This window comes from Zeus faber, assembly GCF_960531495.2.
Source record: "Zeus faber genome assembly, chromosome: 15".
In the NCBI taxonomy this organism is placed as follows: domain Eukaryota; kingdom Metazoa; phylum Chordata; class Actinopteri; order Zeiformes; family Zeidae; genus Zeus; species Zeus faber.
The window spans coordinates 3,664,892-3,679,320 of record NC_137194.1 but is presented as its reverse complement, the minus strand read 5'-3'; the positions used below and the strand labels follow the sequence as shown (position 1 = coordinate 3,679,320).

Genomic DNA, 14,429 nt, shown 5'->3' with positions numbered 1-14,429 from the left:
TTTGGAGTAGGAGTCTGTGAGTAGGAGTAGTAGTAGGAGTATGAGTTTAAGTCTGAGTAGGAGTATGAGGATGAGTATGAGTACGAGTACAAGTATGAGTGAGTTTGAGTTTGAGTAGGAGTGTGAATATGAGTGTGAGTGTGAGTGTAATTATGAGTGTGAGTATGAGTATTTGTAGTAATCTGAGTAGGAATAGGACTCTGAGTAGGAGTCTGTGAGTAGGAGTGGTAGTAGGAGTATGTGTATGATTTTGAGTGTGAGTATGAGTATGAGTTTGAGTATGAGTGAGTTTGAGTCTGAGTAGGAGTTTGAGTATGAGTATGAGTTTGAGTCTGAGTAGGAGTGTGAGTATGAGTGTGAGTGTGAGTATAAATGTGAGTATGAGTATGAGTATGAGTATGAGTATTTGTAGTAATCGGAGTAGGAATAGGACTCTGAGTAGGAGTCTGTGAGTAGGAGTAGTAGTAGGAGTATGTGTATGAGTTTGAGTGTGAGTATGAGTATGAGTATGAGTATGAGTATGAGTATGAGTATGAGTTTGAGTCTGAGTGTGAGTGTGAGTGTGAGTGTGAGTATGAGTACGAGTATGAGTGAGTTTGAGTCTGAGTAGGAGTGTGAGTATGAGTATGAGTTTGAGTCTGAGTAGGAGTGTGCGTATGAGTGTGAGTGTGAGTGGAAATGTGAGTATGAGTATGAGTATTTGTAGTAATCTGAGTAGGAGTCTGAGTAGGAGTAGGAGTCTGTGAGTATGAGTAGTAGTGAGAGTATGTGTATGAGTGTGAGTATTAGTTTTAGTTTGAGTATGAGTATGATTTTGAGTATGAGTTTGAGTATGAGCATGATTTTGAGTTTGAGTATGAGTATGATTTTGAGTATGAGTATGAGTATGAGTACGAGTATGAGTATGAGTGTGGTGTGGAGATATGATGGTTTGAGCAGCCACACTTGACCTGGATCTAGGTGATTGGGTCAGGGTGGCTGCATTCCTGTTGCTCATTGGTTGGTCTGATGAGCAGCAGGTTAAAACCATCTTCAATCACTCAGGATAGGAGCCCTGTCCTGACATGTTCTATCTGCTCCTGTGGATCCCCTCATCACGATGGAGGGATGTTGTGATGGAGGTATGTTGTGATGGAGAGATGTTAAGATGGAGGGAGGTTGAGATGGAGGGATGTTGTGATGGAAGGATGTGATAGAGAGATGTGATGGAGGGATGTGATGATGGTTTGAAGTCAAGATGGAGGGATGTGATGGAGGGATGTTGTGACGGGTTGATGTCAAGATGGAGGGATGTGATGATGGTTTGATGTCAAGATGGAGGGATGTGATGGAGGGATGTTGAGATGGAGGGTTGTTGTGATGGTGGGATGTGATGGAGGGATGTGATGATGGTTTGATGTCAAAATGGAGGGATGTGATGGAGGGATGTTGTGATGGAGAGATATTAAGATGGAGGGATGTTAAGATGGAGGGATGTGATGGAGGGATGTGATGATGGTTTGATGCCAAGATGGAGGGAAGTTGTGATGGAGGGATGTGGCGATGAAGGGATGTGATGGTGGGATGTGATAATGGAGGGATGTGATGATGGAGGGAAGTTGTGGTGGAGGGATGTGATGATGGAGGGGTGTTAAGATGGAGGGGTGTTAAGATGGAGGGGTGTTAAGATGGAGGGGTGTTGTCCTGCAGGGATTCAAACCCGCGTCTGGGGGACGTCCTGCAGAAGCTCGCTCCCTTCCTGAAGATGTACGGAGAGTACGTGAAGAACTTTGACGGAGCGATGGAGCTGGTGAACGTGTGGATGGAGAGATCAGCGTCTTTCAAGAGCATCATCCAGGACATCCAGGTCTCTACACCTCCTTCTGTCATCCATCCATCCTTCTACACCTCCTTCTGTCATCCATCCATCTATCCTTCTACACCTCCTTCTGTCGTCCATCCATCCTTCTACACCTCCTTCTGTCGTCCATCCATCCTTCTACACCTCCTTCTGCTGTCCATCCATCCATCCTTTCCTTCTGTCATCCATTCATCCTTCTATACCTCCTTCTGTCATCCATCCTCTCCCTCTGTCATCTATCCATTCTTCTACACCTCCTTCTGTCATCCATCCATCCTTCTACACCTCCTTCTGTCATCCATCCATCCTTCTACACCTCCTTCTATCATCCATTCATCCTTCTATACCTCCTTCTGTCATCCATCCATCCTTCTATTCATCCTTCTATCATCCGTTCATCCTTCTATGCCTCCTTCTATCATCCGTTCATCCTTCTGTGCCTCCTTCTATCATCCATCCATCCTTCTATGCCTCCTTCTGTCATCCGAAGGAGGATCAGCGTCTTTCAAGAGAGTGGTGCTGGTGTAGTCCGTGTTGATGGGTGGTGCTGGTGTAGTCCAGTATTGATGGGTGGTGCTGTTTGCAGCGGGAGGAGCGCTGTGGGAACCTGACGCTGCAGCACCACATGTTGGAGCCGGTTCAGAGGATCCCACGGTACGAGCTCCTGCTGAGGGATTATCTGCACCGTCTGGAGGTGGAGGACCTGGACCACGGGGACACCACCAGTAAGATACACACTCCTTACTACACCCTGTACTACACGACACACTACACACTGCACCGTCTGGAGGTGAAGGACCTGGACCACGGGGACACCACCAGTAAGATACACACTCTGTACTACACACTGTACTACACGACACACTACACACTGCACCGTCTGGAGGTGGAGGACCTGGACCACGGGGACACCACCAGTAAGATACACACTCTGTACTACACACTGTACTACACGACACACTACACACTGCACCGTCTGGAGGTGGAGGACCCTGACCACTGGGACACCATCACCCTGCACTTAACACTACACACTACAATATACACTTTACACTACACGCTACACTACACACTAAACGATACACTATACACTACACACTATACACTATACACTACACACTACACACTACACACTATACACTATACACTACACACTATACACGACACTACACACTACACTACACACTATACACTACACACTACACACTACACACTACACACTACACACTACACACTACACTATACACTATACACTACACACTGTACACGACACTACACACTACACTATACACTACACTATACACACTACACACTACACTATACACTATACACTACACTACACAACACCACTAACTCTAACCCTTCAAACCCTACCAACCCCACCCTAACCATATCAGCCACAGGTGGAGCTATAATAAGCCCCTCCCCCTTCTCTCTCTATCACAGAATCTCTGGAACTCATCGCCACGGCAGCAGAACATTCCAACGCTGCCATTAAGAAGATGGTGAGTGTGCATGTGTTAACGTTACGTTAACTTTCAGTCGGCAGCTGTGGCGTAGCGCCGACGTGAGGCCCCGACGTGAGGCCCCGACGTGAGGCCCCGACGTGAGGCCCCGACGTGTGTGTCCGGGTGGGGAGGATACGGATGGTATAGGAACCGGTGCCATAGTGGGACTGGGTTTCGGGAACGAACCCAACAGGATGTTTCGTGTGAGAGAGAAAGAATGTGCTGCACGTTAAAATGAAGTACTATTTTACTACATTTTAAATATTTCAAATGTAATATTTTAAATGTAGTATTTTGATTTGAATAAAATCCATGAAAAAGCTGATGCTGAGGCCTGGTGGGGTTAGGGTTAGAGTTAGGGTTAGAGGGTTAGGGTTAGTTAGGGTTAGGGTTTAGGGTTAGGGTAAGGATTAGTTAGGGTTAGGGGTTAGGGTTAGAGGGTTAGGGTTAGTTAGGGTTAGGGTAAGGATTAGTTAGGGTTAGGGTTTAGGGTTAGTGTTAGAGGGTTAGGGTTAGTTAGGGTTAGGGTTAGTCAACTTAACAACTTGCAATACACTGGGGGAAACCCTTGACCTCCACCACAACCCTGCACCTTCACCCCCACCTTCTACCTCCACCCCCACCTTTAACCTTGAACTCCACCCGCTACCTGCACCTCCACCCTCACCTTCTACCTCCACCCCCAGCCTGCACCTTCTCCATCTTCCCATCTTCTCCATCTTCGCACACTCTGGTTGTTTCTTTCCACTCAGCCCTGGGGTTTCATTTGTTTTTCTTCTGGTTTGTCTCTTGTTTTTCTCTCCCTCCCCCCTCTCTCCAGGAGCGAATGAGGAAGCTGCTGATGGTGTATGAGTTGTTAGGTGGAGAAGAAGACATCGTCAGTCCCACCAACGAGCTGGTGAAGGAGGGACACATCCTGAAGCTGTCCAATAAGAACGGGACATCCCAGGACAGATACCTCATCCTGGTACTTTACTGCCTTCTGCTGCGTTCATACTGCGTTCATACTGCTTTTTTACTGCTTTTATACTGCGTTCATACTGCATTCATACTGCCTTCTACTGCATTCATACTGCGTTTACACTGCTTTTATACTGCGTTCAAACTGAGTTTATACTGCGTTTCTACTGTTTATACCACATTTATACTGCGTTCATACTGCATTTATACTGCATTTGTACTGTGTTTGCGCTGTGTTTGTACTGCGTTTATACTGTTTATACTGTGATTATACTGCGTTTATACTGTGTTTGTAATGCATTTGTTCTGCGTTCATACTGTGTTCATATTTCGTTCATGCTGTGTTTGTAATGCCTTTATACCGCATTTAAACTGTTTATTCTGCGTTCATACTGCGTTCATACTGTGTTCATACTGTGTTCTTACTGCGTTTATACTGCATTCATACTGCGTTTCTATTGCGTTTATACTGTGTCCATACTGCGGTCATACTGTGTTTATTACATTACATTTCATTGATCAGACGCTTTTATCCAAAGCGACTTACAATTGTTCAATCACCAACGGACGCAGCCATCAGGAGCAATTAGGGGTTAAGTGTCTTGCTCAAGGACACTACAGCATGCTAGCAGGAGGAGCCTGGGATCCAACCAGCAACCTTTAGATCACTAGACCACCAGCTCTACCTCCCGAGCTACTGTGTTTGTACTGTGTTTGTACTGTATTTGTACTGCGTTCATACTGCTTTTATATTGTGTTCATACTGCATTCATACTGCGTTTATACTGTGTTCTTACTGTGTTTATACCGTCTATACTGCATTTATACTGCGTTAATACTGCATTTATACTATGTTTATACTGCGTTCATACTGCATTTATACTGCTTTTATACTATGTTTATACTGTGTTTATACTGCTGTGTTCATACTGTTGTGTTTGCGCTGTGTTTGTACTGCATTCATACTGTTTATACTGCGTTTATACTGTGTTTATGCTGTGTTTGTACTGCGTTTGTACTGTGTTTATACTGTGTTAATACTGCATTTGTACGGCGTTTGTACTATGCTTATACTGTGTTTATACTGCGTTAGTACTGCATTTGTACTGCAATTGTACTGCGTTTATACTGCATTTATACTGCATTTATACTGTGTTTGAACTGCGTTTTTATTGCGTTTATACTGTATTTTTACTGCTTTTTTACTATGTTTAAACTGTGTTTATACTGCGTTTGTACTGCTTTTCTACTGCGTTTGTACTGCTTTTATACTGTGTTCATACTGTGTTCATACTGCGTTTATACTGCGTTCATACTGCTTTTATACTGTGTTTGTACTGCGTTTAAACTGCATTTGTACTGCGTTCACACTGCGTTTATACTGCTTTTGTACCGTGTTTATACTGCTGTGTTTATAGTGCCGTATTTATACTGCTTTTATACTGTCTTTATACTGCTGTGTTTATACTGCATTTGTACTGTTTATACTGCGTTCATACTGTGTTTGTACTGCGTTTATACTGCGTTCATACTGTGTTTGTACTGTGTCTCTCAGTTCAGCGACAGGCTGCTGTACTGCGTCCCCAAGCTGCGTCTGCTCGGTCAGAAGTTCAGCGTCCGCGCTCGCATCCACGTGGACGGGATGGAGGTGAGTCCAATCAAAGGGGGAGACCACGCCCTCATCCTCATGGATGGATGGATGGATGGATGGATGGAGGGCTGGATGATGGATGGATGGATGGGGGTTGGATGATGGATGGATGGATGGATGGAGCGCTGGATGATGGATGGATGGAGGGCTGGATGATGGATGGATGGAGGGCTGGATGATGGATGGATGGAGGGCTGGATGATGGATGGATGGAGGGCTGGATGATGGATGGATGGAGGGCTGGATGATGGATGGATGGAGGGCTGGATGATGGATGGATGGAGGGCTGGATGATGGATGGATGGAGGGCTGGATGATGGATGGATGGCAGACGCCGTCCCTCTCGCTCTGTCACAGGGTGAGGGTTGTGCAGGACCCCACTGAGCGTGGCGGTGGTTCCACCGGTGCTGGTGGAGCAAATCGGACGTTGTCATCCGTCCTTTGCCTCCAGGCTGAATAAAGCTGCGGTGGCATTTCTAGAGGAGCGGCGCTTCGTCCCCCAGATGATCGAGAACAGCGTCTTTATTAATGACCCGTATCTCCAAGTGCCCCCGCTGGCCGTGCCCTCCACCCGGGTGACGGTGTTGGGAGTTCCCCCATTTGTCCCCGGTGAGGGGCACGAGCGAGAGCTGCAGCGCTTCAGGAGCACGGCGAGCGGCTTCCGCGCCGTGAGCCTGGGGGCCACATCCGGCCCCTGAGGAGGAAGGCGCTCATCCATCCCTGGAGGCGTCCCTTCAAATCAGATGTGGGGATGGTTGATACAGCGGCTGTGCCAGTTCGGTGGGCGCTGAATGTTTTCACTGCGGAGAGGTGGGACAGACAGCGGGGCCATGCGGGGGCGGAGCCATGCGGGGGCGGAGCCCGGCGTGCGGGCACCTGAGCCGCGGAGCCCAGCCGCTTGGACTCCATGTCGGCAATAGATGGGTTTCTCGACGCCACGGTTGGAAAATCAGTTGAAATCACAGAATACTTCCCTGAGTCCGGAAAAAAATGCTTTAAAACTGTGGCCGTGTTGAGCAAGTCCACAGGGGCGGAGTCGGACGTAAAGAGGAGATGGCGGCAAACGAAAGGCGTGACAGCTCTCAGGAGAGTGAACCTGCAGGCCAACGGCGGGAAGGGAACGTTTTCTTTCCTTTCGCTGGTTTTCTCAACTGTTTCCCTTTTGTCTCCCACACATACTGCAGTGCACCGGCGCAGGGTCGGCTCTTTAAATATCAGCGGTGGGAGACGGCAGCGGAAGAGGGCTTTGGTTGTGGAATTGATTCAGCAAAAAAAAAAGGGTTGGACGTGACATTTCTGCAAGAAACACACAGTGATGCAGCCAGTGAGGTGGACTGAGGCCGGTGGTGGTGGTGGTTGTGGGGGGGGTGTCTTTCAGCCATGGAACCAGTTTCAGTGCAGGGACAGTGATGGTCTTTTCAAAAGGGTCAGACATCAGGGTTCTGACCAGCACCGAGACAGAAGCAGGTAGAGCTCAGATGGGCGGGGCTGAGGTGGCAGGTTTTACCTTTTGTGTTATTAATGAATACGCCCCCAAGCTCGGCTCACAGAGGGTGGAGCTTTTTTTAAAAAAATAAAGGAAACATTGCGGCAGCGGGGGGGTGGGGGTGGGTGGTCAGGGTGACTACATTGTGACGGGTGACTATCGTCCATCAGCTTGACTTCGTGGACACGTGGAGAACAAAACGTGGCGGTCTGGCAGCACACATGGGTGGAGGAGGGTCAGCGCAGCTCGGCTGGGGAGGCTTCATACGTCACACGCGCTCAGTTCCAGGTCACCGAACACTTCCTTTCACAGGTCATCACCTCGTCACTCTGCACCCAGCACCGAGCACTTCTCTTATTGGCATTTGAATGTCAAGCTGCTGCAGGACGGCACTTTTAGCGGTGGCTTTAATTTATTCTGCGGAACCTGGAGGAGTAGAAAGGGAGACTTTAGCTCCTTGAGGCAATGGTGGGAGGTGGAGAAAGTACACATCCGTGTCTTCTGCCAAACGTCACTGCTTCTGCCAAGCCTCCTCGGTGGCAGCGCCCCCCCTGGTGGGAGGCGGCAGGAGAAGAGGCAGGAGCTGAGCACTTTCAGGGCTGCGAGGGTCGAGGTGGACCCAGTTCTTTGGCCCAGGAGCTTCCCCAAACGGACGGGCCCCCCGTCGACAAACGGACGGGCGACCTCCGGTGGAGGATTGTACATGGGGCGGTATCTGGCACACCTGGATCCCAGCACAGGGGTGGGATGCATCTTCTGCTCGGAGAGGGAGACGCTGCAGCAGCTGTTGGTTCTGTGTGCTGGGCTGCAGGGGCTGTTTGGGCGACTGGAGCGGTGGGTTCAGGGTCTGGGGCAGAGTGTTGGGGAGGTGCTGTGCTCTGTCCAGGTTGATTCCCTCATTATTAAGCCGTGATTTTCCTGTGGTTTCTTATCTCTATTTTTTTTTGTTTCCTTCTTTATCCAGGTTCCTTAAAAGTGAAAGTCTCTCTCTCTCTCTCTCTCTCTCTCTACAGCTGAAGGAGACCAGCAGTGTTGCAGTTCCCAGAACGTTCCTGGTTTCTGGAAAACAGCGATCGCTGGAGTTACAGGCCAGGTAGACAGACACATGGACAGACAGACAGACAGACAGACAGACAGACAGACAGACAGACAGACAGATTCCCAATAATCATTTTGTTTTTCTTTACAGGACAGAGGAGGAGAAGAGAGACTGGATTCAGGTGCACACACAAGCACACACACACACACACACACGCACGCACGCACGCACGCACGCACGCACGCACGCACGCACGCACGCACACACACACACACACACACACACACACACACACACGCACGTTTGTGTTTTGTTTTGTTTCAAATCGGTTTGATGCTTCAGTTGAAGTGACATGTTTAAGTTGATGGAACTATTAGTGAAATGGACTTTACAGTATGTATGTTAACTTATGATACATATATATATATGTATATCTTCAGCTGATTTACTGCAACTCAATTACCAAAACCCCAAGATGGGGAGACGCTGATGTCTTACTCAAGGCTGTAGGTGTTGCTGTCTGTGTGCATTTGTGTGCATGTGTGTTAATGTGTGTGTGTGTGTTCCAGGCCATCCAGACGACCATCCAGAAACATGAACTAACTGTAGAGAGTTTCAGGATCAACTGTCCATCAGAGGACTGCACCCCGCCCCACTCCCCGGTAGCGCGCGCACACACACACACTCACTCACACACACACATCTTAAGACACACACACACACACACACACACACATTAAGACACACACACTCACACACACACACACACACACACACACACATTCACATTAAGAGACACACACACACACACACACACACACACACACACACATTGACACACACACACACACACATACATACACATTAAGACACACACACACACACTCACTCACACACACACATCTTAAGACACACACACACACACACATACATACACATTAAGACACACACACACACACACACACACACATTAAGACTCACACACACATTAAGAGACACACACACATTAACACACACACACACACACACATTAAGAGACACACACAAACACACATTTAGACACACACACACACGAAGACACACACACAAACACACACACACATTAAGAGACACACACAAACACACATTTAGACACACACACACACGAAGACACACACACACACACACACACACACACACACACACAGCTGGTCGTCATGGTGATGGTATGTACGGGCGGAGGAAGCCAAAGGGAAAATCCATCTTGTGCTTTTGCTTATTAAAGCTGGGTGAAGCGGCACAAACACAGGGGAAAAAGTTGTTCAGGGTTCCACCAACATAAGAAAACAACGACATGAAAGTGTTAAACTTGTAAAAAAGCCCTTTGAGCCGATCAAAGTAGACGGGTGGTTGACCAACCAGCGGACACCGCAGCAGAAGCAGGGCGGCGGACACGCCCCTCGGGTTCGGGGGCCGGTTGGAGGATGGGGGGGGGGCGGTGCCGGCGTCCATGGGAGCCCGGCTGGGAGCCCGGGGTCAGTGTGGGTTGTAAGTCAGACAGGAAACACTGCTTCCACTAGAGCCAAGCGCAGCTGCAGCCCAGACCGTGTCCAGCGTCACTGCGGTGGGAGAGGAGCGGGAGAGTCAACGGCAACAATCAAATTAGATTTGACCATTTCAATAGAAAACTTTTCAATCAGTATGTGGCGTCAATGTTGATATTTTGATAAAAAAACAACAACCTTAAAAATACATACGTCAACTGAAGCCCGAAACCTGACTTGTAGTACTGTAGTAGTACTGTAGTAGTAATGTAGTAATACTGTAGTAGTGCTGTAGTAGTAGTACTGTAGTAGTACTGTAGTAGTGCTGTAGTAGTAGTGTTGTAGTAGTGTAGTAGTACTGTAGTAGTACTGTAGTAGTACTGTAGTGGTGCTGTAGTACTGTAGTACTGACAGACACCACCCTCTCGTCCTGTCTTTCAGAGCTGTGTGGAGCTGGGGAAGCGAGCCCCCACCCCCATCAGAGAGAAGGAAGTGACGCTGTGCATGAAGTGTCAGGAGGCGTTCAACTCCATCACCAAGAGGAGGCACCACTGCAAGGCCTGTGGACACGTGAGTACACACAGTACACACAGTATACACACAGCGCACACAGTGCACACAGTGCACACACAGTACAAACAGTATACACACAGTACACACAGTGCACACAGTACACACTGTGCATACACAGTACACACACAGTACACAGACAGTACACACAGTATACACAGTCCACACTTTACACACACAGTACACACAGAGTACACACAGTGCACACCATGCACCTAGTACATAGTGCAAATGGTAAGCAGTACTCTCTCTCCAGGTCGTGTGTGGAAAGTGTTCGGAGTTCAGAGCTCGCCTGTCGTACGACAACAACCGGACGAACCGGGTGTGTGTCGACTGTTACACCACCCTGCTGGGGGTCCCGCCCCACCCCGCCACACTGAGCACACAGCTGCAGCGGAGACGCTCCATCCTGGAGGTCAGTGTGTGTGCGTGTTGCTTTGGAGACAGAACGGTGTGATGTGTATGTTGATGCTGTGACGACCACCTGTGTTGCTATAGAAACAGGTGTCCCAGGCAGCAGAGAACAGTGTGTGTGTGTTTGTGTGTGTGTGTGTGTTGCTATGGAGACAGAACAGTGTGATGTGTGCATTGATGCCGTGTCACCCACCTGTGTTGCTATAGAAACAGGCATTCCAGGCAGCAGAGAACAGTGTGTGTGTGTGTGTGTGTGTGTGTGTGTGTGTGTGTGTGTGTGTGTGTGTGTGTGTGTGTGTGTGTGTGTGTGTGTGTGTGTGTGTGTGTGTGTGTGTGTGTGTGTGTCTGTATATTGCTTTGGAGACAGGCATCCAAGGCAGCAGACAAAAGTGTGTGTGTGCGTGTGTGAGTGTGTGGCTATAGAAACAGGCATCCCAGGCAGCAGACAACAGTGTGTGTGTGTGTGTGTGTTGCTATAGAAACAGGCGTCCCAGGCAGCAGAGAACAGTGTGTGTGTGTGTGTGTGTGTGTGTGTGTGTGTTGCTATAGAAACAGGCGTCCCAGGCAGCAGAGAACAGCTTGATGTGCAGCTTCCTGCACTACATGGAGCGGGGCGGGCGTGGCTGGCAGAAGGCGTGGTTCATCATCCCAGAGGGGGTGCCACTGGTGCTCTACGTGTACGGAGCCCCCCAGGTACGTAGTACTACACACTGTACAGAATATATACAATAGACAATACTTGCGGAGGGTGTGGTTTCCAGGACCCAAGCGCAAATAAAACTGGATTTAATGTCAGAGAAAATGAGAAGAAAGACGTCCAGACCTCCACCTACTGCAAATACTGTGTTTGGTTGAGGCGAGGGGCGGAGTCTGGGTGGAGCGTGCAGGAGGCGGCAAAACGACTGGATCGGATGAGGCCATAATATTTACACCGTAACGCTGCGGTGACACAGCTCGTTCACGACTCGCCGTGAAGTCGTCGTTGTGGTAAAAAGCGTTTGATGTGCACATGCACGTCGTCAACACGCGACACGCCCACCCGCTCACTGTGAACGCTCCGGACAATCACCTGCTCTGTTCACACAAACCCCTCAATCTGACCCGACACAGACTTTGTACTCGGTGCTGGCTGGGTACAGTCCGGGTCATGTTCGGGTCAAATGATTCGGACGTTAGCGTTCACACAAACAGCTCCTCCTGGTAATGTCCAGATAAGTTCAGGGTTTCAGTGAATATGTGACAGCAGCTGTAGATGAATCTGTTCGTCACTAAGACCCAAGACCTTTAAAGAAGAGGGGCAGGTTAAGAAGGGTAAGGTTAAATAGGGTTAGGTTAAATAGGGTTAAGTTAAGTAGGGTAAGGTTAAGTTGGGTTACGTTAAGTAGGGTCAGGTTAAGAAGGGTAAGTTAAATAGGGTGAGGTTAAGTGGGATAAGGTTAAGTAGGGTTAGGTTAAGTAGGGTTACGTTAAGTAGGGTTAGGTTAAGTAGGGTTACGTTAAGTAGGGTAAGGTTAAGTAGGGTTAGGTTAAGTAGGGTAAGGTTAAATAGGGTTAGGTTAAGTAGGGTTAGGTTAAGTAGGGTAAGGTTAAGTAGGGTTAGGTTAAGAAGGGTAAGGTTAAGTAGGGTTAGGTTAAGTAGGGTTAGGTTAAGTAGGGTAAGGTTAAGTAGGGTTAGGTTAAGTAGGGTTAGGTTAAGTAGGGTTAGGTTAAGAAGGGTAAGGTTAAATAGGGTTAGGTTAAGTAGGGTTAGGTTAAGTAGGGTAAGGTTAAGTAGGGTTAGGTTAAGTAGGGTTAGGTTAAGAAGGGTAAGTTAAATAGGGTGAGGTTAAGTGGGATAAGGTTAAGTAGGGTTAGGTTAAGTAGGGTTACGTTAAGTAGGGTTAGGTTAAGTAGGGTTACGTTAAGTAGGGTAAGGTTAAGTAGGGTTAGGTTAAGTAAGGTTAGGTTAAGTAGGGTAAGGTTAAGTAGGGTTAGGTTAAGAAGGGTAAGGTTAGGTAGGGTTAGGTTAAGTAGGGTTAGGTTAAGTAGGGTAAGGTTAAGTAGGGTTAGGTTAAGTAGGGTAAGGTTAAGTAGGGTTAGGTTAAGTAGGGTTAGGTTAAGTAGGGTTAGGTTAAGAAGGGTAAGGTTAAATAGGGTTAGGTTAAGTAGGGTTAGGTTAAGTAGGGTAAGGTTAAGTAGGGTTAGGTTAAGTAGGGTTAGGTTAAGAAGGGTAAGTTAAATAGGGTGAGGTTAAGTGGGATAAGGTTAAGTAGGGTTAGGTTAAGTAGGGTTACGTTATGTAGGGTTAGGTTAAGTAGGGTTACGTTAAGTAGGGTAAGGTTAAGTAGGGTTAGGTTAAGTAGGGTAAGGTTAAGTAGGGTTAGGTTAAGTAGGGTTAGGTTAAGTAGGGTAAGGTTAAGTAGGGTTAGGTTAAGAAGGGTAAGGTTAAGTAGGGTTAGGTTAAGTAGGGTAAGGTTAAGTAGGGTTAGGTTAAGTAGGGTAAGGTTAAGTAGGGTTAGGTTAAGTAGGGTTAGGTTAAGTAGGGTTAGGTTAAGTAGGGTTAGGCTAAGTAGGCTTAGGTTAAGTAGGGTTTGGTTAAATAGGCTTAGGTTAAGTAGGGTTAGGTTAAATAAGGTAAGGCTAAGTAGGCTTAGGTTAAGTAGGGTAAGGTTAAGTAGGGTAAGGTCAAGTAGGGTTAGGTTAAGTAGGCTTAGGTTAAGTAGGGTAAGGTTAAGTAGGGTTAGGTTAAGTAGGGTTAGGTTAAATAGGGTTAGGCTAAGAAGGGTAAGGTTAAATAAGGTAAGGCTAAGTAGGCTTAGGTTAAGTAGGGTAGGGTCAAGTAGGGTTAAGTTTTAAAGGGCTACGTTAAGTAGGTTTTGTTTATGTCAGGTTAGGTTAAGTTGGGTTATTAACAAAGTGTCTGTCCTGCAGGACGTGAAGGCCCAGCGTAGCCTCCCTCTGATTGGCTTCGAGGTTTCCCTCCCAGAGTCAAGTGACCGCCTGGACCGGCGCCACGCCTTCAAGATCTCCCAGAGTCACCTGACCCTGTTCTTCAGTGCCGAGGGGGAGGAGCTTCAGCAGCGTTGGATGGACGTCCTATCACGAGCCGGCAGGGGGGAGGAGCTACAGGTCCGCCAGCCAATAGCAGAGAGCCTAGAGGAGGAGGGGGAGGAGCTAACGGAGGCAGAGCCAGAGAACACGTGACTCTATTGGAGTAAATAGTGAAAGTGGGCGCGGCCTATGAGAGGTGCTCCGATTGGACAATTTAGAAACAGCACATACAATGACACAGAAACACACACACACATACACACACACACACGCAGTAACACACACACAGACACACACACAGACACACACACACACACACACAGTAACACACACTGTAACACACACACACGCAGTAACACACACAGACACAGTACACACAGACACACACACGCAGTAACACACACAGAC

At 47.9% G+C, this 14,429-nt stretch overlaps 1 protein-coding gene across 1 annotated transcript in view; it reads left to right on the top strand.

The window, feature by feature from the left end:
* Nucleotides 1–14,174, top strand: part of fgd1 (FYVE, RhoGEF and PH domain containing 1) — a gene marked incomplete at both ends in the record, with an annotated part of 22,793 nt that extends 8,619 nt beyond the window's left edge. Inside the window, 12 exons of the mRNA XM_080014503.1 lie at nucleotides 1,690–1,846; nucleotides 2,427–2,565; nucleotides 3,287–3,345; nucleotides 4,169–4,315; nucleotides 5,864–5,956; nucleotides 8,459–8,538; nucleotides 8,635–8,665; nucleotides 9,054–9,146; nucleotides 10,449–10,577; nucleotides 10,834–10,992; nucleotides 11,541–11,684; nucleotides 13,902–14,174. Of these exons, the coding sequence (XP_079870629.1) occupies nucleotides 1,690–1,846; nucleotides 2,427–2,565; nucleotides 3,287–3,345; nucleotides 4,169–4,315; nucleotides 5,864–5,956; nucleotides 8,459–8,538; nucleotides 8,635–8,665; nucleotides 9,054–9,146; nucleotides 10,449–10,577; nucleotides 10,834–10,992; nucleotides 11,541–11,684; nucleotides 13,902–14,174 (1,504 nt within the window). The remainder of the gene's footprint in view (nucleotides 1–1,689; nucleotides 1,847–2,426; nucleotides 2,566–3,286; nucleotides 3,346–4,168; nucleotides 4,316–5,863; nucleotides 5,957–8,458; nucleotides 8,539–8,634; nucleotides 8,666–9,053; nucleotides 9,147–10,448; nucleotides 10,578–10,833; nucleotides 10,993–11,540; nucleotides 11,685–13,901) is intronic.
* Between the last annotated feature and the right edge of the window lie 255 nt (nucleotides 14,175–14,429).